The following is a 21784-nucleotide window of genomic DNA, read 5'->3' as shown; positions in this document are numbered from 1 at the left end:
TTCTTTCTTTTTCTTTCTTTCTTTTTTTTTTTTTTTTTTTTTTTTTTTTTTGAGACAGGGTCTCGCTTTGTTGCCCATGCTGGAGTGCAGTGGCAGATCTTGGAGATCCATTATGAACTTCTTCAAGCTTATCCAACCTTAGGTCTGCAGCCACATGTGGTCCAGGACTGCTTTGAATGTGGCCAAACACAAATTCATAAACTTTCTTATAACATTTAGGCGGGGCACAGCGGCTCACCCCTGTAATTCCAGCACTTTGTGAGGCTGAGGCAGGCGGATCACTTGAGGTCAGGAGTTTGTGACCAGCCTGGCCAGCGTGGTGAAAACCTGTCTCTACTAAAAATACAAAAATTAGCTGAGCGTGGTGGTGCGCGCCTGTAATTCCAGCTACCTGGGAGGCTAAGGCAGGAGAATCACTTGAACCTGGGAGTTGGAGGTTACAGTGAGCCAAGATCGTGCCACTGCACTACAGCCTGGGCGACAAAGTGAGACTCCGTCTCAAAAAAACAAAACAAAGAAAAAAAATTGAACTTTTTTTTTTTTTTTTTGAGATAGAGTTTCCCTCTTGTTGCCCAGGCGGGAGTGCAATGGCACAATCTCCACTCAACGCAACCTCCCACTCCTGCGTTCAAGCAATTCTCCTGCCTCAGCCTCCCGAGTAGCTGGGATTCCAGGCATGCGCCACCACGCCCGGCTAATTTTGTATGTTTAGTAGACACAGGATTTCTCCATGTTGGTCAGGCTGGTCTCGAATTCCCAATCTCAGGTGATCCGCCCGCCTTGGCCTCCCAAAGTGCTGGGATTACAGGCGTGAGCCACCGCGCCCGGCCAAAACATTGAGTTTTTTGGCGATTTCTTTAAAGCTCATCAGCTATCATTAGTGTTAGTGTATTTTATGTGCGGCCCAAGACAATTCTTCCAATGTGGCCCAGGGAAGCCAAAAGATTGGACACCTCCATTTATAGTATAAAATGAGAGCCACCAGGCTTTCGACTCAGACCCTTTTCCTTATACTGCCAGTCAGCTGCGCGCAGGGACTCGCAGTTCAGTGTTCATCACGAGCAGATTCCCTCTCTTCCTTGCTTGCTCCGGCCAGCCTAGCCGTGGGCCAGTACAGCATGGCCCGGCCCCGCCCCCGCCCTTCCCAGCGGTCCACAGCCTGGCCGGTCCAGCGGGCGGAACTGATAGTGTCTGGCAACTTGGCTCGCTCGGACTCTGAATCCCGGAGCACCAGGCGCCCACGAGAACGCTGTTCTCCTTGACTTCCGGGCGCACGCTCCTCTGTTGCCGGGGTCAGAGCTGAATTCCCGGTGCCACCGCAGCCGCTGTCTGTGCGCCCAGCTCTGCTGCCGCCATGGGGATCTTAGAGAAGATCTCGGAGATCGAGAAGGAGATCGCTCGGACGCAGAAGAACAAGGGTGAGGGCCGGACGGGCGGGGCCTTCCTTTCTGCCCGCCTCAGTTTTCCTGTCTGTAAAATGGGGGAACAACTCCAGCACTAATGCTGGGACAAGATCCGAGGCCGCGGAGAAGTTGCCAGACAAGTGCCGAGGCCGGCCTGCGCGCCCAAGGCAGGGCCAGGCGGGAGCGGGTCTCACACCCAGGTCTGACTGCAAACGGCCCCCAAGAGATCTGATCAGTCCTAGACCGTGTGTCCAAGTAGAGTAATCCCAGTTCACAGAGCAAGCATCTGACCCATCTGACCCAGAGAGAGGCAGAGCTAGGGTTCAAACCCCAGTCTCCTGACGGCTGGGCCTGGGGCTTTGGTGGTCTCCCCTGTTGTTTTGGGAAGTACAAGAGGAGACCTCTCAAGAACAGCCTCACTCAGTAGCTGAGAGCCCACTGGAGCAAGGGAATCAGGACTCTGGAGTCTGGAAGGCCTGGGTTTGAACCCCAGGTCCACCATGTACCTTCTGTAAAACACTGGAAAGTCACTTCACTTCTTGGAGCCTCAGTGTCTTCATCTGTAAATGGGGTGATACTTTCCTGCTCCATCTTAGCACACAGCTGAGTTAAATTAGATGGCTTTTACAAAGCACTGGGCACATGGTAAGCACTCAGTATTTAAAGTAAACACCCCAACATAGATAATAGATAATGAAGCCTCAAATCTGGACTTTAGAATGTAGGGGCTGGAGGAGCTCACAGAAGAGAGATTAGGAGAGAATGATGACACTAGGAGGAAGTGGGACTTGAGCTGTTGTTGGGAGGGTTTCCCAGGTGGGGGCCACTACTGAGACAAAGACATGGGAGTGAGCATGATGTGTTCATGGGACAGTGAGAGCAGTCTAGATCACAAGGTGGGTATGGAAGAGTAATGGGAGAAGCAATTGGCCAGGCTAGTAGCTAGCCATTCAGGCTTGTGGGAGAAGGAAGCAAGCAACACCAGATAGCTGGTCCCAGTGTCTGCCTTCCCTTGGTTCCATTTAGGTTTGAAGGCCGAGGAGTTGAGGGCCCTCTATGACTCATTCCTTCTGTAAATCTTTTTTGTTTGTTTGTTTGTTTGTTTGTGACAGTCTTGTTCAGTCACCCAGGCTGGAGTGCAGTGGCGCCATCTGGGCTCACTGCAACCTCTGCCTCCCAGGTTCAAGTGATTCTCCTGCCTCCGCCTCCAAGTAACTGGAGGCACGCACCACCACACCCAGCTAATTTTTGTATTTTTTTAGTAGAGAGGAGGTTTCGCCATGTTGTCCAGGCTGGTCTTGAATTCCTAACCTCAGGTGATCCGCCCTCCTCAGCCTCCCAAAGTGCTGGGATTACAGGCGTGAGCCACCATGCCCGGCCGATCTTTCCTGAGCCTTTACTATGTGCTAGGCACTGTGGTTAAAGCAGTGAACACAGCAGGCATATCCCAGCCCTCAGATCTGACCTTCTAGTTGACAGTCTGAAAACTAGAAATAAAATAAATAAAACAATGTCAGCCAGCAGTATGTGCTATGAAGACAAACCAGGGTGATACAGCAGAGTATTAGGGGTGGGGAGGGGCTGGGGATTGGGCCTGCTTAGGTGAAGTGATAGAGAAGACCACCATGAGGATGGGGCGTTTCAACTAAGACCTGAATGAGAAGAAGGAACTGGTCATGCAAACATCTGGGAGAAGAGTGTTCCTGGCAGAAAGAACAGCTAGTGCAAAGGCCCTGAGGCAGGAACAAACTTGGCTGTTTACAGATCAACAGGACTAGGGTGGGGTGCAGTGATGGGACAGGAGGGGGTCGATCATGCAGAGCCATAGGTCATGGGAAAGACTCTGGGTTGTGTTCTAAGGCAGTGGGAGCTGGTGCAGGGTGCTAAGCAGGGGAGGGGCTATTCTGACTTCTGTCTTAAAAGTTCCCTCTGGGCCGGGCGCGGTGGCTCAAGCCTGTAATCCCAGCACTTTGGGAGGCTGAGACGGGCAAATCACAAGGTCAGGAGATCGAGACCATCCTGGCTAACACGGTGAAACCCCGTCTCTACTAAAAAAAATACAAAAAACTAGCCGGGCGAGGTGGCGGGCGCCTGTAGTCCCAGCTACTCGGGAGGCTGAGGCAGGAGAATGGCGTAAACCCGGGAGGCGGAGCTTGCAGTGAGCTGAGATCCGGCCACTGCACTCCAGCCTGGGCCACAGAGCGAGACTCCGTCTCAAAAAAAAAAAAAAAAAAAAAAGTTCCCTCTGGCTGCTGTGTGGAATATTACCTGTAAGGCCCAAGGAAAGTCACAGGGAGGCTAGAGATGCTGCTACTTTGGCTGTGGTAGACAAAGGAGATGTAAAGGTGATTAAGACCTAGTCCTTCCCTTCAGATATGCTCAGAATTTTAGGAGCTGGGATGACAGGAAGGGCCATGTGAACCTGACTGACACTGAATCCTTTTTTTTTTTTTGAGATAGTCTTGCTCTGTTGTCCAGGCTGGAGTGCAGTGGTGTGATCATAGCTCACTGTAATTTCAAACTCCTGCATTCAAGCAATCTTCCCACCTCCACCTCTCGAGTAGCTGGGACTACAGGTGTGCACCACCACACCGGGCTAATTTTTACATATATATATTTTTTTTCTTTTCTTTTCTTTTTTTTTTTTTTTTGTTTTGTTTTTTGAGACAGAGTTTCACTCTTATTGCCCAGGCTGGAGTACAGAGGTGCGATCTCAGCTCACCACAACCTCCACCTCCCAGGTTCAAGCGATTCTCCTGCCTCAGCCTCCCAGGTATGCACCACCACGCCCAGCTAATTTTGTATTTTTAGTAGAGACAGGGTTTCTCCGTGTTGGTCAGGCTGGTCTCGGACTCCCGACCTCAGGTGATCCGCCCACTTCGGCTTCCCAAAGTGCTGGGATTACAGGTGTGAGCCACCGCGCCCGGCCAATTGTTACATTTTTTGTAGAGGCACAGTCTCACTGTGTTGCCCAGGGTGGTCTTGAACTCCCAGCCTCAAGCAGTCCTCCCTCCTCGGCTTCCCAAAGTGTTGGGGATTACAGGTGTGAGCCACCATGCCCAGCTGCAGAACCCATTCTTGACCCTTTCTCATTGCTATCAATTCACACATTCACTTGGCAAAATATTTCCTGTGTGCCTGGGCCCTGTGCTGGAAGCTGGGGATCCAGTCCCTTTTCCTGACCTATCAGAGTCAGGGAAGTAAAGAAATAAAATAGTTTTCAGACTTCAGAAGACAGTAAACTGGCTCACGAGGCAGGAAGGGGTCTGGGGAAGAATGGAATTTACTGTAGATTATAGCCAACATTTATTAGGTGCTTACTGTGTGCTAAGCGATGTTCTTAGTGCTTTCTGTAAAACTTCTCCATTATTCCACCATCAAAAATCTACTGAAGTATGGTCAGGCACAGTGGCTCACGCCTGTAATCCAGCATTTTGGGAGGCCGAAGTGGATGGATCACTTGAGGTCAGGAGTTCGAGACCAACCTGGGCGACATGGTGAAATCCCGTCTCTACTAAAACTACAAAATTAGCCAGGCGTGGTGGCACCAGCCTGTAGTCCCAGCTACTCGGGAGGAGGAAGCAGAAGAATCTCTTGAACCCAGGAGGTGGAGGTTATAGTGAGCCAAGATCACACCCGTGCACTCCAGCCTGACACCAGCAAGGCTGTCAGTGGCTCACACCTGTAATCCCAGCATTTTAGGAGGCCGAGGCGGGTGGGTCACCTGACATCAGGAGTTTGAGACCAGCATGGAGAAATTATATATATTTTAAATATTTATATATTAAATATTTATATATATATATAAAATATATATAATGGGAGAAATCCCATTTCCACTAAAAATACAAAAAATTAGCTGGGCATCATGGTGTGTGCCTGTAGTCCCAGCTACTTGGTAGGCTAAGGTAGGAGAATTGCTTGAACCCTGGTGGTGGAGGTTGTGGTGAGCTGAGATTGCGCCACAGCATTCCGGCCTGGGCGATAGAGCGAGACTCCATCTCAAAAAGAAAAAAAAAAAAGAAATCTGCCTAAGAAGTTACTACTGTTAATAAACCTATTTGCAGTTTAAGAAACCGATGCACAAGAAGACTAACTTTTCCAAAGTAAAACGGCCCCAGTAATTGCAGGGTGGAGTTCTGACACAAGCTGTCAACCTCTGTAGGACACCGCCCTCTGAGACTGGGCAGGGGAGGCCTCTTTGAAGAGGTGACGTTTGAGCTGCACCTCAAATGATGGGAAGGAGCCAGCTCCAGAAAGATCTCTTTGAAATGGAGAGAATCGCCAGTGTGAAGGTCCCAAGGAAGGCATGAGGTCAGCATGTTCTAGAAAAGAAAAAGAAGAAAGGCCAGGCCCAGTGGCTCAACCTGTAATCCCAGCACTTTGAGAGGCTGAGGCAGGAGGATTGCTTATGGCCAGGAGTTCAAGACCAGCCTGGGCAACATAGCAACACCTCATCTCTACAAAAGCAATTTTTTAAATTAGCCAGTCCTGGTAGTACATGCCTGTAGTCCTAGTTATTCAGGAGGCTGAGACAGGAGTTCAAGGCTGTAGTGAGCTATAATTGTACCACTGAACTCTAGTCTGAGTGACAGAATGAAACCCCCATCTCTTTAAAAAAAGAGAGAGGAGAAAGCCACTGTGTCTGGAATGTAGCAGAGTGCGTTGAAGTAGCCAGGAGCCAGGTCACATAGGGTCCTGGTTCTCAGTCTCAACCACGGCCTCGTTTTAGAGCAAAGAGTTTGTAACATCATTTACAGTCCTGAAATGAAATTCCTCATCAGTAATATAATTTCTGTACCCACAGAATTTGAAAAAAACCAATGTAATACCCTAATAATATAAAGGAGAAGAAGAAAAAGGAAAGTAATTTATAATGAAAATGGTATTTATTTAAATATGCAAATGCTGGAGTGCTGCCAGGATCTAACGAAGTTACCTTGAAGCAGTGGAATGCTCTTGCCTTTAGGTAGAATCACTGGGGGTGGGACAGCCACAATGCAGGTGCGTTGTGTTGGCCACTAAGTTACGCCCCAAGAGGTGCTGCCATGGCAGCGTGGGATCCCCAAATGGTGAGCAGCTCTAGGTAAAGTTTCAGACAAAGCATGACGTAGTATTCCCTTCATATACAATAGTTGCGTTCCTGGACATTTCAATGTCTATTAACACTGTACAAATGTCCTGTGTTTATATATAAACAGAGCTAGGTTCTAGGCCCGGCGATCCTAACCCAGGTTTTCCCTTTGTGGATGCCTTTAGGATGTCACAAGTCATGGACTTGGGACAATTCTCCTTGGCTACGCAGGACTGACTCATCTAATAGGGCAGCTGGTTTCCCTGCCCCCTGCCCAGTAGATGCCAATGAGGACTTCACCATCAAAGTGAACAGAAAACATCTCCCAGAATTTCCAGAATGCCCCCCAGGGAGTGGTGCCACCTCTGTTGAGAACCATTGGTTCTCAGTAGGGTGATGAGGTCTCAACAAAGAGATGGGATTTTTAAATTTTTATTATTTTTGAGATGGAGTTTCACTCTTGTTGCCAAGGCTAGAGTGCAATGACGCGATCTAGGCTCACTGCAACCTCTGCCTCCTGAGTTCAAGCAATTCTCCTGCCTCAGCCTCCCAAATAGCTGGGATTACAGGCATGAACCACCATGCCCAGCTAATTTTGTGTTTTTGGTGGAGACAGGGTTTCTCCACGTTGGTCAGGCTGGCGTCAAACGCCCGACCTCAGATGATCCACCCACCTCGGCCTCCCAAAGTGCTGGGATTATAGGTGTCAGCCACTGCTCCCAGCCTAACAGACTGGATTTTATCTTAAATGAATTGAGAAGCCAAGGGAGCTTTTTAAGCAGAAGGGTGTTTTGTTTTTTTTTTCTCTCCTGATCTCCTTGACAGCAGTTGCTTCCCAGCCAGTACTTGGCGATGTGTGGGCCCTGCCTGACTGCTGGGCTTGGACACCCTGGCCACTCATTTTCTGTCTTGCTTTCCATCCTTTAGCCACTGAGTATCATCTGGGCCTCCTGAAAGCTAAGCTCGCCAAGTATCGGGCCCAGCTCCTGGAACCGTCCAAATCAGCCTCGTCCAAAGGAGAGGGCTTCGATGTCATGAAGTCGGGCGATGCCCGTGTGGCGCTGATTGGATTTCCCTCTGTGGGTAAGGTCAGTGATGGTCAGCGTGGGCCTCGGGGAGGAAAGCAGGAAGTCATCTTTCAAACAGGTGACCATCCAGGCTCTCCTCGCTGCCTTTCTGCTTAGCTCCAGGGACACAGAAGACCTGGACTCCCCCAGGGTCAGATCCCAGCCCTTTATCATCCTAACGTGGAGGACACTCTTTCCTCTTGCCAGCAGATGTAGCCCTACTTGGTCTTCCAACTCAGGCATCACGAACAAATACTTCTCGAGTGTGTATCTTGAGTGGTGTCATGTGCTGGGCACTATGCCAGGGACTGGGGACATAGCACGAATGAGACAGAGCTCTGTCCCTGCCCACATAGAGCTCCCATTCTTGAAGAGAAAGGACAGTAAATAAGTGAAGATGAGGTGTATCAAGTGAGGAGCGTGGACTGGTGAGTGGCAGGGCGAAGGTCTGCTAGTTACTACAGGTCCTGGCAGGTTTCTCTGGCGAGTGAGTATTTGGGCATGGGCCTGAAGAAAGTGAGGGAGCTTGCAGAGTCCTGGGTGAGAACATTCCAGACAGAGGGAACAGTCAGCACAGAAGCCCTTAGGCAGGTGCTCGCTTAGTGTGTCCAGGGAGGCCCAGGTGGCTCCCTGAGGAGCACCAGGAGGGGAGAAGACAGAGAGGATAGGGGCTTATGGGTGGCCGGAAGGACCCTGGCTTGGACTGAAAAATGAAACTGCGGAGTTTTTAGGTTTCTTCGGTTGGGTGCGGTGGCTCATGCCTGTAATCCCAGCACTTTGGGAGGCCGAGGGGGTGCGGATCACCTGAGGTCAGGAGTTCGAGACCAACCTGACCAACATGGAGAAACCCCGTGTCTACTAAAAATACAAAATTAGCCAGGCGTCGTGGCGCATGCCTGTAATCCCAGCTACTCGGGAGGCTGAGGCAGGAGAATCGCTTGAACCCGGGAGGCAGAGGTTGTGGTGAGCCGAGATTGTGCCGTTGCTCTCCAGCCTGGGCAACAAGAGCAAAACTCCATCTCAAAAAAAAAAAAAAAAAAGGTTTCTTCTGAAAGTTGCTCTGTTTAGTGTACAATCTATATTGGTTTATTTTATTTTTTTTTTTTTTGAGATGGAGTCTCGCTCTGTCACCCAGGCTGGAGTGCAGTGGCACAGCCTCAGCTCATTGCAACCTCTATCTCCTGAGTTCAAGCACTTGCAGTTATCAGTCAGCCTCCCGGGTAGCTGGGGTGACGGGTGCCCACCACCACAACCCCCTGATTTTTGCATTTTTGGTAGAGATGGGGTTTCACCACGTTGTCCAGGCTGGTCTCAAACTTCTGACCTCAGGTGATCTGCCCACCTCAGCCTCCCAAAGTGCTGGGATTACAGGTGTGAGCCACCTCTCCCGACATGATTTACTTTTTATGTGAAGCATAAAATAAACGTCATTGCAGAGTTTTGAGCAGAAACGAGATATGTCTGATCGGCTTTTTTTTTTGTTTTTTGTTTTTTGTTTTTTGTTTTTTGAGGTGTAGTTTCACTCTTGTTGCCCAGGCTAGAGTGCAATGGCGTGATCTCAGCTCACTGCAACCTCCGCCTCTCAGTTTCAAGCAATTCTCCTGCCTCGGCCTCCCAAGTAACTGGGATTACAGGCATGCGACAACCCGCCTAGCTAATTTTTTGTATCCTTTTTTAGTAGAGACGGGGTTTCACCATGTTGGCAAGGCAGATTTTGAACTCCTGACATCAGGTGATCCACCCCCTTTAGCCACCCAAAGTGCTGGGATTATAGGTGTGAGCCACTGCACCCGGCCTAAAATAAACTTTTTATTTTAGAATAGTCTTGGATTTACAGAAAAGTTGTAAAGGTAGCACAGAGTTCCCATATACCCCACACCCATTTTCCCTGGCAGTTAACCTTTTATACCAATGAATGTTGATCTGTTCTTGCCTCAAGTCCATGCTTTATGCAGATTTCCTTAGCTCCTCCCCACTGTCCTTTTTCTGTCCTGAGATCCCACATCACAGTTCAGTTGTTATGTCTCCTTAGGCTCTTCTAGACAGTTCCTTATACTTGCCTTGATTTGATAACCTTGACAGTTTCAAGGAGTTCCATTCCCATATTTTATAGAAAGTCCTTCAGTTGGGGTGTGTCCAGTGTTTTTTTTGTGGTTAATCTGGGGTTATAGTTTAGCAAGGAAGACCACAGAGGTAAAGTGCCATTTTTATCACATCACATGAAGGGCACATACTGTCAACATGACTTACCGCTGCTGATTTTGATCTTGACCACCTGGCTGAGGTGTGTCAGGTTTCTCCACCATGAGACACTCTCTTCTCCCCTTGCCACACCGCTTTGGGGAGGGAGGTGACTGTGTGCAGCCCCAATTCCATCGCCTCCTTGAGGGGAGCATCTACAGAAACTGTTTGGAATTCTTCTGCCTGGGAGATGTGTCTCTCTTCTCCCATTCATTTGTTTTATTCAATCATTTATTGATATCCGTATGGACTCGTGGGGTTTACTTTGTGCTTCGGGGTCTAAACCCGTACCATGTTATTTTGCTGCTCAAAAGGTTTTAACTTTGGAGCTATTTTAGTTGGCTTCTTTGATGTACTTCCGCCATTGTGTTTTTCCAGCACTTGCTCACTTTCTGACACTGCAAGATGCCTCAAGCTCATTTTGTATATTCCCTGCCCTGGCCTAGAATCTGCCATTTCTCCAAGGAGCCCTGGTTCCTTTGATTGGAGAATAGCATTAGAAACCACCATCTGGGCGCTGACTTACTTTTTTTACAGAATCACTCTGGCTGTTGTGTAGCTAGCAGGCTATAGCAGGGCAAGGTGGAAGTGGGACAGTGGGGAGGTTGCTAGAATATAGGCCAAGTGAGCAACAACCAAAGCTCTTGGACAGGTGCCGGGGAGCAGCTTCTAACTCAGTTCAGCTGAACAATTTGAGCCCACACCCAGTTTCCATTGCTCAGGGCCAGGCATAGGGGAAGGTGGTAACAGCTACCTTTCCTTGAATGCTTGCTGCATGCAGGCTGGGCGGTGTTTAGTTTTGTTTGTTGTACTGTCTGCCTATATGATTGGTATATGTATCAGAGAGAGAGAGAGATTGATAGAGAAGCCGCTCTAGTTACCCTTGAAGTCTGGGCCTGTGGCAGATCCCACCTGCCTTATTGGGAGTATAGGCTCTCCCACCATGGGAGGGCCCAGTTCTTACTCACAGGGGCCAGACAGAATCAGGGAGTCGCCCCAAGGTTGGTTGCTGGGTGTCTCAACAGCCATTGCCTGCCTGTTGGGGCCACCCTGTCTATCCATACCTGTCCACTCCACCAGGTTTTCATCATTTCTTGGGTTTCCAGGAGGTCCCCAAGGCTGAGGATTTCTGGATTTGAGGACTCGATGTATTTCCATCGCATGCCACATTCTGGGCTTGAGAGGTCTAAGGGTGCCTTGGGGAGGTGTGCCCCTGTCTTCCTGCCAGTCAGCCAGAAGGCAGGGTCTGGATAGCTGGCCCTGCAACTCAGAGTCTCAGGCTTCTTGTTCCTGGGGCCCTGCTGATTAGGATGGAGCAGGAGGCATGGGGCTGGGTTTCTTCCCTCCCCGGGTCTGCCCACTGCTTGGCTGGCCTTCTCAGCCACAGCATCTATCACTGAGATGTTACAGTGTTCGGAGCGAGGCACATCCTGGTCCTTACCTTTTTAATCCCTGTGCAGTCCTGTGAGGGAGGGACTGGGTTCATGCCCATTCTACATGTAAAGACCCTGAGCTGAGAGTATGGAGTTTCCTGCCCGATCCCAGGATACCCCGGCAGAGGCAGGTTTCAAAGCCAGGTTTCTCCAACTCCCAGCCACAGTGAATGGTGGCCTGAGTGGTCACATCCACATCTTCCCAGTTCCCCACTCCCTCCCTGCGGCACCTCTCCTGTCAGCTGTCTCTGCTTCAGCCCAGGAGATTGGCGTCTCCTTGCACAGCTCCTCACACCCTCCCTAGGTGCACAGCACGTCTGGGTACTGGTTCCACGAGTGCCATGGGACTGCTACCTGCTTAAAGTTCTCTGGGGCCAGGAGGGTCTGGAGAATTGTGTGGGGCTAGGGGAGGCTCCTGATGTATGTGGGGAACCCCCTCAGAATCCAGATCCCTGCCTCTACCCAAGACAGTCCTGAGGCCGCCAAGGAACAGATAGACCCTCTGGTGTCCGACCCATCCAGGACAGGGCCAGAGGCAAGCCCTCCGGCTGGGAGGTCTCTTCACAGCCATCTAGGTCACCGAGCCGAGGGTGAGAGGGGCTCCTCCTGCTGCCTGCACCTGCAGGCCCCCAGCCCCTGGGGCCTCTCCCAGAAGGCCAGACACAAGGCTCCTCAGTGCAATGACCTCCTTTTCTCCTAGTCCACATTCTTGAGTCTGATGACCTCCACGGCCAGCGAGGCAGCGTCCTATGAGTTCACCACTCTGACGTGTATTCCTGGGGTCATTGAAGTAAGTGTGTGTGCTGGGCCCAGGAGAAGGGACGTGTGCTTGTGTTTGGACTTGTGCCTGTGCCCGCCGTGTGTGAGTCAGGGTGGATGTCCCCATGTCAGAATAGGCTCTGGACTGAGCTGCTTTGCCCTCCATCTCCGACAATTCTGGGGATCCTAGCTGCTGGACCCCAGAGATGCCTGGTGGGGCCTGGAACCAGGAGGTGAGGCCAGCATGTGGCTACTCTGCCTGGCGCCTCCTGTGCGAGATCTCCTGCCCAACACCACTGCAGGTCTAGTCACTAATTGCTGCTTGGCTGTATCCTTCTGCCTCCCCATGAAGCTTCACTGCCTTGGGCTGTGTTTGCTTTGGGAAGCTGGGTGCTGTGGCGTTAAGTTCCCACGGTGACGCAATTTATTTGTGAAGTGCTGGTACCATCAGCCATGAGTATTGTGGGACTGGGAGATCCTGAGCCCTCTCTAGGTGGCTACTCAGCTCATAGGCTGTGGTGTGCACTGGGCTGGGATGGTGACGAGGCTCGGGCTTGGCCACAGGTTTACACCTGGGTTTCCCTAAGCCCCTGAGCCCTGGGGCCATTCCAGATGTCCCAGATCCAGGCAGGACCTTCTCAGTGGAGGCCCAGCCTTGCCTTACCTTTCTTCTCTTCTGCATCCTAGTACAAAGGCGCCAACATCCAGCTCCTGGACCTTCCTGGAATCATTGAAGGCGCAGCCCAAGGTGGGAGGCAGGGCGGGTGTGGGAGGCAGGATGGAGCTCTGTTACTGATTGTTGAAACTGGGTGTGGCTGTCATGGAGATCACTCTGGATCCCTGGTCTATTATCCCACTTTCCAGAAAAGACAGGTTCCAGTTCAAATCCTTGGCACCAAACTAGCTTTGTGATCTTGGGCAAGTGATTGGCTATCTCTAAGCCAAGCTTCAGTTTCCTCAGCTATAGAATGGGCATGATCATACTTAATTTACAGCATAGTTTTCAGGCATTTAGCCTGGGGCTTGCCACATGGTAAGGGTGGGCATAGGATAGCCGTTATTATCCCGTTACTCCTTTTATGATGGTGGGTGTCGGATTTTCTTCTGAAATAACTGTGAGTAAAACACATGGATTAAAGAAAAATGCCAATAAAATCAATCAGCTTGTGCTGGTATGTGGCAGAGGCTGTGGTAGGTCTGTAAAGGACAGGAGTCCAGGGTGCCGTGGGCTGGGTAGTGGTCACATGGGTTCGTGTATGTAACTCCATCCCTCCCACCCATCCAGGAAAAGGCCGTGGCCGGCAGGTGATCGCTGTGGCACGCACAGCTGATGTCGTCATCATGATGCTGGATGCCACCAAGGGAGAGGTGCAGAGGTCCGCAGGGTGGGGCATGGGGCAGGCTCACATGTCTGGGGAGGGCCGATGTGTCCCTGAGCTCGTACTGGGCGGCCTGTGGGTGCTTGGCCCTCTCACATGTGAGAGTAGTGGTAGGACTTTTCACTGACTAAACCCAACACCACCCAGCCTGTGGTGTCTTCTCCTCAAGGCTTGTGTCCAGCCAGCACAGAGGCATCTTGGGGCTGGGGGCCAAGGGGCTTGGCCTGGCTCTGCTTCCTGTTCAGAGGCACAGGTGCCCCATCACTGCCCAGAACCTGCCAGAAGCCCAGCCCCAAGCACAGAAGCATTGTTCATCCCACGTCCTGGCAGAGGGGCACACCAGGCCTGCTTCCTTGGGACCAGAAGGAGTACCCTCATGTGGTCACCTCGTGGGGGCTCCACCACTTGCCTGTGCATGCCGACTGTAAACCGGACCGGTTCCCTCTGCGACTGTGGCAGAGTTTAGAAGCTCCCTGCAGCTCTGGGGCATTGGGAAGGAGTGTTCTCCGGGCTGCTGGGGAAGGGGGTGAGGAGAGAGTCAGTCTCTGTCGGGGTGGGCAGCGATGTCCTGCGTAACAGGGAAGCTGTGCAGCCTGGCTCTGTGGACAGCCTGTGAGGGGCTTATGGGGTGCTCTGCCTAGGTCTCTGCTGGAGAAGGAGCTGGAGTCTGTGGGCATCCGCCTCAACAAGCACAAGCCTAACATCTACTTCAAGGTGAGGCACCTCTCGGGCCTGCAGGCCAGGGGTGTGGCAGTTTTGAGACTGCATTGGCCGGCGACTGAGGCTGTGGGACCATTGCTGTGGCCCCTCGGTTAGCAGTTCTCCCTGTCCCTCTCTCCTCTTTCAGCCCAAGAAAGGCGGTGGCATCTCCTTTAACTCAACAGTCACGCTGACCCAGTGCTCGGAAAAGCTTGTGCAGCTCATCCTGCACGAATACAGTATCCTTCCCTGAAAGACACGTGAGGGAGGGCAGCGGGGGGACTGACCAAGACAGGAGGACTCGTGGCGCAGGGTGGCAGCAGGTCACCCCCACTGCCCCCACTGTCCATTCGACCAGCCTCTGGGCAAGCTCCAGATTGCCAGGGCTGCAGCCATGCACTTGACAATGGCTTCCTGGCTCCTCGCCGAGTACTGGGCACTGTGGTAGCCAGATGACATCTGGAAGAAAAAGATGTCATGGGAAACAGCCTCTGATAATGGGGGGTTCCTAGCCTGGAGAAGCCCCAGGGAGAGCTGGGGAGTGGATGGTGCCTCTAAAGCAAGGTTGGGGGCTGGCTGGGTTCTGGGGCCCTGGGGATAGGATAGGGGGCCTCAGGCAGAGTTATGCCTGGCATATGGAGAACTCTGAGGGTGAGCTGTGAGCCCCTCGTTGCCAGAGGTGGGTGAGCAGAGGCAGGATGGCCCCCACTGGAGTCCTGCACAGGAGAAGCTGGGTTCGACCAGCTTTCAGATGCTCCTGGCGCTAAAACCCAGGCTTCCCCTGAGGGGCTTTGGGGATTCTAGCAGGTACATTTTTCTCCCTGCCTAGCTGTCAAGATTAAAACCCTGCGTTGATTGAAACTTTTATATATTGTACTCCCTCTGGGGAAGAGAAAAGAAGGCTTCCAAAGCATTACAATCTTGTAAAACCTCACAAGCAGATAACCGCCAAGATCCCATGCGGCCAGCATATTTCCTGCTCGGCTCTTTGGGGCCCTCCGCTGAGGAGGGACAGGGGCAGCTGGTACACAGGTTGCCCTTAATCGGAGCCCCTCAGAGATCTTCAATGCAGAAGTTCTCTTCCGAGAAGACTGCTCCCCAGACGAGTTCATCGATGTGATCGTGGGCAACCGGGTGTACATGCCCTGCCTGTATGTAAGTGCAGGAGGGGAGCCCTGGCCTGGCCACTCGGCCTCTCCACCACATGCATTTCCTCAGCTCCCGGAGCCTTGTGAGAGAAGCAGAGTTTGAGGCTCTCCCCTCCCCTCCCCTCCCCTCAGTGGCTGCTTGAATCTTGCAGACATGGAGAGCTTGAAACCAGGGTTCCAGCCCAGCCTTCCCTACCCTGAGGCAGCAAAGGAAGGGAGGACGTAGACTCAGCTCTCCAGGGAAGGGCTGCAGCCAGCACAGGGCAATAGAGGGCCCTTTCCTGGATGCCTTGCTCCTATCCTCAGCATCGGCCTCCACCTTCTCAATCTCAGGTTTATAACAAAATCGACCAGATCTCCATGGAAGAGGTGGACCGCCTGGCCCGAAAACCCAACAGTGTGGTCATCAGGTGAGGCCGCTGGCATCCTGCCACTCTGCTGTCCTTGCTGTGGGTTCTGACCCCAGTCATCAGGCCTCCCAGCCAGTTTGGCTGTGGAGGAGGAAAAGCCAGCACAGCCTCCAGCAGCACACAGCCCTCATGGAGCCCATGACTTCCTGCCCAGGGCAGAGCACTTTGTCCATGAGGCCCAGGAGACACTGCAGGAGGGTCTCCTTCATAGCTGCTGGAGGCATTGGCCCATTCCAGTTGTGAATTGCATGGGCAGGGTGGGTGATGTCTTGTGGACTTTGGTTAAGAAAACAGAAGGATTTCGGCCGGGCGCGGTGGCTCAGGCCTGTAATCCCAGCACTTTGGGAGGCCGAGACGGGCGGATCACAAGATCAGGAGATCAAGACCATCCCGGCTAACACGGTGAAACCCCGTCTCTACTAAAAATACAAAAAATAGCTGGGCGAGGTGGCGGGCGCCTGTAGTCCCAGCTACACAGGAGGCTGAGGCAGGAGAATGGCGTAAACCCGGGAGGCGGAGCTTGCAGTGAGTGGAGATTGCGCCACTGCGCTCCAGCCTGGGTGACAGAGCGAGACTCGGTCTCAAAAAAAGAAAAAAAAAAAAAAAGAAAACAAGGATTTCATCAACCAAGGTTAAATGGTCAAGAGGCTTGTTAACTTAGGCCAGACGCAGTGGCTCACGCCTGTAATCCCAGCACTTTGGGAGGCCGTGGCGGGTGGATCATGAGGTCAGTAGATCTAGACCATCCTGGCCAACATGGTGAAACCCTGTCTCTACTAAAAATACAAAAATTAGCCGGGCATGGTGGCGTGCTCCTGTAGTCCCAGCTCCTCAGGAGGCTGAGGCAGGAGGATCACTTGAACCCGGGAGGCGGAGGTTGCAGTGAGCCGAGATTGTGTCACTGCACTCCAGCCTAGGCAACAGAGCGAGACTCCATCTCAAAAAAAAAAGAGGCTTCTTAACTTTAAGTAGTGAACCAAGGTCCCTGCAAGAAGCCCTGGGTGTGAGCTTGCCTCTCCTGGTGATCTGGAAGGTATGGCTTCTGTCTGACCACAGCTCAAAGGGGAAAAGGGAACTAATGTTCTCAGGCCCACCTCCTTTGCAGGGTGGGTCCCTGGGGTACTGCCTGCACTCTGGCTGTTTGTTCACTTGCCACCACAGCCTGGCAGGCTTCTCTTTGGGGCAGACTGATTCAGGTGCTCCACTTTGCTGGTTTCCTGGCTGGGAGCGGGTGCTCTGCAGCTTCACAATGAAGCTTGGCCGATAGTACTGAGAGCTCGGGGACCAAGAGGCTGGACAGTGCAAATGATGGATGAGGGTCCCGGCCTGAGCACAAGGACCATTTTGTGGTGGTTGTAGCCACCACAGAGAATAGTGTCCGTCCTACAGCACAGCCTCAGCTCCTCTCCCCCTGCTGTGTCCCAGGCCTTTGAGGGGCTGCCATCCTCAGGACGTGAGAGCTTCTACACCTTTACCTGCTTGTGCTTAGAACAGCTCTACAGAGGTCAGGACACAGCTCAGGGTCACACTGCAAACCTTCAAGCCACAGTCCACCCAGGCCTGGTGCCTCCAGAGCCTTGGTTATCCTCTCTTGTTGCTGAAATCCCTGCTGGACTTCCTGGAAGTCCATCGCTCCTCTCAACAAGGAGTGAACTCGGGGTGTCAGGGTTCCTAGCATTTGCCCATGGTCCCGTCACAGCCCCCGACCATCTCCCCACGGCAGCCCTTCATCAACCACACATGCTGCGACCCTCCACAGAGCACGGGCTTGCCAGCCCCTAGGAGAGATGCTGACCCTGGTTGAGTGTGACCGTGATTGGTGCCCAGAGGCACTGGCAGCAGAAACATCAAGCTGCCATCAGAGTAATGGGCTTGTTTCCCTGTGGGTACCAGCGGGCCGCCTGGCCAGTGGAGGTTGTCCCCTCCAATAGTGAGCCTCTGAACTCACAGGGTCCCCTGCCTGACCGGCCTCTTTGCAGCTGTGGCATGAAGCTGAACCTGGACTATCTGCTGGAGATGCTTTGGGAGTACTTGGCCCTGACCTGCATCTACACCAAGAAGAGAGGACGTGAGTTGCACTGCACGTAGCTGAGCAACAAGCTGAGCTTCATCCTCCCTAGAAGGCTGCCAGGCCAGTGTGTGGTGCCCAGAGACCCCGGCACTGGCTCTGGCCTGGCTTGTCTAGACACATCTCAGCTCTTTTCCCTTCTCAGCGCTGGGCACTGCTGGTTTTGAGGGTGCCCTGGTGGGGCAAGGCTACCTTGGGGTCCCCACTGGCTGTAGCAGTCAGTGCCCTCCTGACCTCCCCTCACAGTGACAGGCCCCACTGCAGGAGCATTAGGGACCTGAATCCACAGGAGCCATCCCCATGTCTGACTCCTGCCCATCCTCCTGGTATGCACGCACGCACACACACACACACATGCCCTGGGGTTCCAACTGCTGAATTTGGAGCAGTTTGCATCAACCCTGACCTTGGCAGCAAGGAGTGAGCTGCAGCTTCCCTCACTAGACTCCAGCATCCCTTCGCACCCTGCCCGTTCAGTCCAGGTCCTGGTCTCTCTCGGTGCTGTCACGGCAGATGGGTGGCAGGCACTGTGAATCCTAGAGTTTTGATTTATTTTGAGTCACTGTGTTAAGGTCGGGTTCGTAGAAGATGGCACAGGGATCTACGCAGAGGGCATGCTGGATGTCAGGGGGAGGTTAGGCCAAGGCAAGGAGACCAAAAGGGCCTCTGTGGCCAGCTCTTCGCTTGTGCAGAATCACGAGGCAGCAGTGTGGGCCCTGATACGTGCCTGACTCTCCCCATCCCGCCCTGCAGAGAGGCCGGACTTCACAGATGCCATCATTCTCCGGAAAGGGGCCTCAGTGGAGCATGTGGTGAGTTGACGAGACCTGCTGTGACAAGGGGTGGGAGCTCTGCGTGCCCCTTGGGACTCTGTTCTGCCTGACGTGCCCTGGGCTGGGGGTGGGCTCTGCTGGTCTCACTCTCAGATGTCAATGCAGGCTCTGGCGTTGGACAACCTGGGGCTGCGTCTGCAGCACCCCTTCCTAGCCGTGTGCTGAGGCTCTGACCTCTCCTGTGAGCAGGGTGTGCTGCCTGCCCTCACCCCACAGGTAGTCAGGAGGACACATTGAACGAGATCCAGCATGTAGGACACTCAGCATGCTGCCTGGCACTGCATAGATGCCAGTAACCCTGCTCCCATGCCATTCAGGCATCCGTCAAGGAGAGTGGGGAGTGGCGCCAGCTCAACACAGAGGTCAGGACAGCAGCTTCAAGGAGGCAACCTGAGCTGGCTTGTAGGACTAGGAGGTCTGGCAGTGAGGAGTTGGGGTGGGGAGCATCCCAGGTAGGGGAGCAGGTATGCACAGGCCCCAGGGGAGGTGCTCTGGGCTTAGGGAGCAAGAGACTGCCTTTCCCTGTCCAGGATTCTGTCACCTGAACATGACCCTGCAGGCACAGATGGTGGTCAAGCTTCGGGTCACATGGCCGTCCTCCTGGGCTGATGCTTTCCTGGTGTTGTTTTCCTCAAGCTCATTTCTTCTCCGGATCTGTATCCTGTAGGCAAGGGACACTGTAGACCCAGCTGTCCCTGCAGCCCCTTAGGACAGTGGTGGCTGGGCCTGCAATCTGGTCTTGTGCATTCATTCCTTCCACAAGCCCAGCCCCAGGTCTCCGAGTGCCACCCTGGAGGTATTAAACAAATGAGGCCAGGCAAAGTCCCATCTCTCTCAGGGCCTAGGCTTGAGGTCACAGCAGGAGGAGCCAAGGAGACTCACGATTACCCTCCTGAATCCCTTCAGTCACTCACAAGTGGCAATGCTGGGCAAGCTGAGTAAAACAAAACCCATTTGCAGACCAGAATCAGCCACCTTTCCATCTGTGTCAAGGAAGTGCTCCTGCAGGCCTGGTGCTGGCCTCCGCCCTCGGGACTCTGGGCTCAGGCGTTGGGTCTCCCACCAGGGCCTGGAAGACCTGTGGGCATGTGGGAAGAGGAGTCACATTGCACAATTGCAGAGTCCCCTCCCCACCGCCCTCCACTGTGCCACCGTCAGCGTGACAACCAGAGGTCCACACTCTCGGGGCAATTGCTGGATGCCTCCTCCAGGGTCTCCTTCCAGTTTCATGTGACCTCTGGGACCCCTGGGACCTTCATCCCTACCAAGGGTATATGCTGCCCTGGGAGTTGGGGGTGATATGATGTGTGGGAAGCTTCAGGCCACAGGTGGGGCCAGGAGGAGTGAGAGATGGTGACCAAGCCGGGGAGACTCCAAGCTGTCACCTGTCCCATTCTGAAGGAGCATCTGTTCAGGCAAGGCAGGCAGAGGGCCACTAGCAGCCAGGCCCCTGACCTTCCCCTGGTGGCTGTGGGAACATTCCTAACTAGGCACCATAGCTGGCAGACCAGGAGTGGGAATGGCAGGGCCACCTGCAGCTGTGATTGGGTGGCTGTGTGCGAATTGAGCACGTGTCAGTCCTCTACACAAGGCCCGGACTATGGGCACCTGCCGCAGGAACTGCTGCCTCTTAGCCTGTGTCCTGAGCTTTGAATGTGTGGCCAAGCTTGGGATGGGGTTATGGGGAGCCTCACCTCTACCTGACTCTCTCTCCTGTCCTCCAGTGCCACCGCATCCACCGGTCACTCGCCAGCCAGTTCAAGTACGCCCTAGTGTGGGTGAGTTTCTGGGTGGAAGGCGAGCAGGGGGTTAGACCCAGGACAGCCCCTGGGTTAGGCATGGAGCAAGGCGTTCACACTCTCTGCGTGGTGTTCCTGTCCTTCCTGTGGGGATTGGCATGTCTGTGTGTCTGTCCTCCATAGAATGTACATGCCAACCCAGGGTAGACATGGGCCTTCCCCACCCTTTCTTTTTTCTGGTGTTTGCTTTTTTTCTTTTTTATTTTTTTTGAGGCAGAGTCTGGCTCTGTCTCCCAGGCTGGAGTGCAGTGGCACCATCATGGCCCACTGCAGCCTTCATATCTGTAGGCTCAAGCGATCCTCCCACCTCAGCATCACAAGTAGCTGGGACTACAGGCACACACTACCATGCCTGGCTAATTTTTCATGAAGATGGGGTTTCGCTACCTGGCCCAGGCTGGTCTCGAACTCCTGAGCTCAAGTGATCCTCCCACCTTGGCCTCCAGAAGTGCTGGGATTACAGGCATTAGCCACTGTGCCTGGCCCTCCCCTACCTTTGAGATCAGGGATGGTCAGACCACTGCGGACATCCTGCTGCCTGAGGCCCCCACCTTACGCCATGGCATTCACCCCCCCAGGACACACACACCCGGGGATATCTTCCGTGGCCTTGGCCAGTCCAGGCTGAGGTGACCCTTCTGCCCCCATTCCTCACCCAGGGCACCAGCACCAAGTACAGTCCGCAGCGGGTGGGGCTGACCCACACCATGGAGCACGAGGACGTCATCCAGATCGTGAAGAAGTAACGGCGCCCACCAGGCCTCCCGCCCACCTGCCTCCTCTCCCTGGGGAGCTGGTCCCACTGGGACACACAAACACCCAAACAGAAAAATACAAATACACGTACCCCCGGAAGGGGTCCCTCAAGTCTCTGCTATTTACAGAAGTTTCTTCAGTAGGCAGATGAAGAGGGTGTCGGGGCAGAGGGGCTTGGCTGGAGGCATTTCCCATAAGACTGAGCCCTCGCATAGGGGTTTTGAGTTTGTAGTGCTGAGCCTGCATCTGTGCCGCCAGCCCCCTGCACTGAGGGAGCAAGTTGCCCACCTGCCCGCCAGCCGGGGCCTAAAGCAGATGGCATGCTCAGTGCCAGGCTGGTAGCTGGGCCTGCTGGGGTCCCCGGGGGCTGTGGCTGCTGTCACGGCACCTCCCTCAGTTTGTGCCAGCTTCTCTGACACTAGGGGTGGGGGCCCTTCCAGGAGGAAGCCCCCTTGGGTCCCCCACACAGGGCTCTCCATGATGGGAACCAGAGGTTAGTGGCTTCAGAGGCCCCGCTGACACCCTTCACAGCCTAAGGGCTGTCTTAAAGTGCCTCCCCCTATATCCCCCTCCCAGGGCAGCCCCTGCCCAGCACAAAACCCCACGACCCTGGCTCTGCACGCCTGGGGCAGGGACTTCTGAGTTTAGGATCTGTATTTTCTAAGTCCCCAGTTCTCCTGACTCTCCTTTCTGAAATAAAGGATTGAAAACGGTT

General features: G+C 53.4%; 1 protein-coding gene across 2 annotated transcripts; it reads left to right on the top strand.

Annotated features, from left to right (window-relative positions):
- Positions 1-1197: 1197 nt before the first annotated feature.
- Positions 1198-21784, top strand: DRG2 (developmentally regulated GTP binding protein 2). 2 transcript variants are annotated; one of them, XM_025362017.1, is made up of 13 exons: positions 1198-1418; positions 7405-7565; positions 11919-12008; positions 12665-12725; positions 13263-13353; positions 13998-14070; positions 14204-14294; positions 15113-15210; positions 15537-15613; positions 17593-17681; positions 18435-18493; positions 20239-20276; positions 20973-21784. In XM_025362017.1, exons 1-13 carry the CDS (start codon positions 1355-1357, stop codon positions 21010-21012), a joined length of 1032 nt encoding a protein of 343 aa, XP_025217802.1. In that variant the 5' UTR covers positions 1198-1354; the 3' UTR covers positions 21013-21784. The 2 variants fall into 2 exon arrangements, with proteins under 2 accessions (XP_025217802.1, XP_025217801.1); XM_025362016.1 differs by having other exon boundaries at positions 20239-20292.

The sequence above is a fragment of the Theropithecus gelada genome, chromosome 16 (genome assembly GCF_003255815.1).
Source record: "Theropithecus gelada isolate Dixy chromosome 16, Tgel_1.0, whole genome shotgun sequence".
Classification (NCBI taxonomy): domain Eukaryota; kingdom Metazoa; phylum Chordata; class Mammalia; order Primates; family Cercopithecidae; genus Theropithecus; species Theropithecus gelada.
This window is presented reverse-complemented; position numbering and strand designations above follow the sequence as displayed.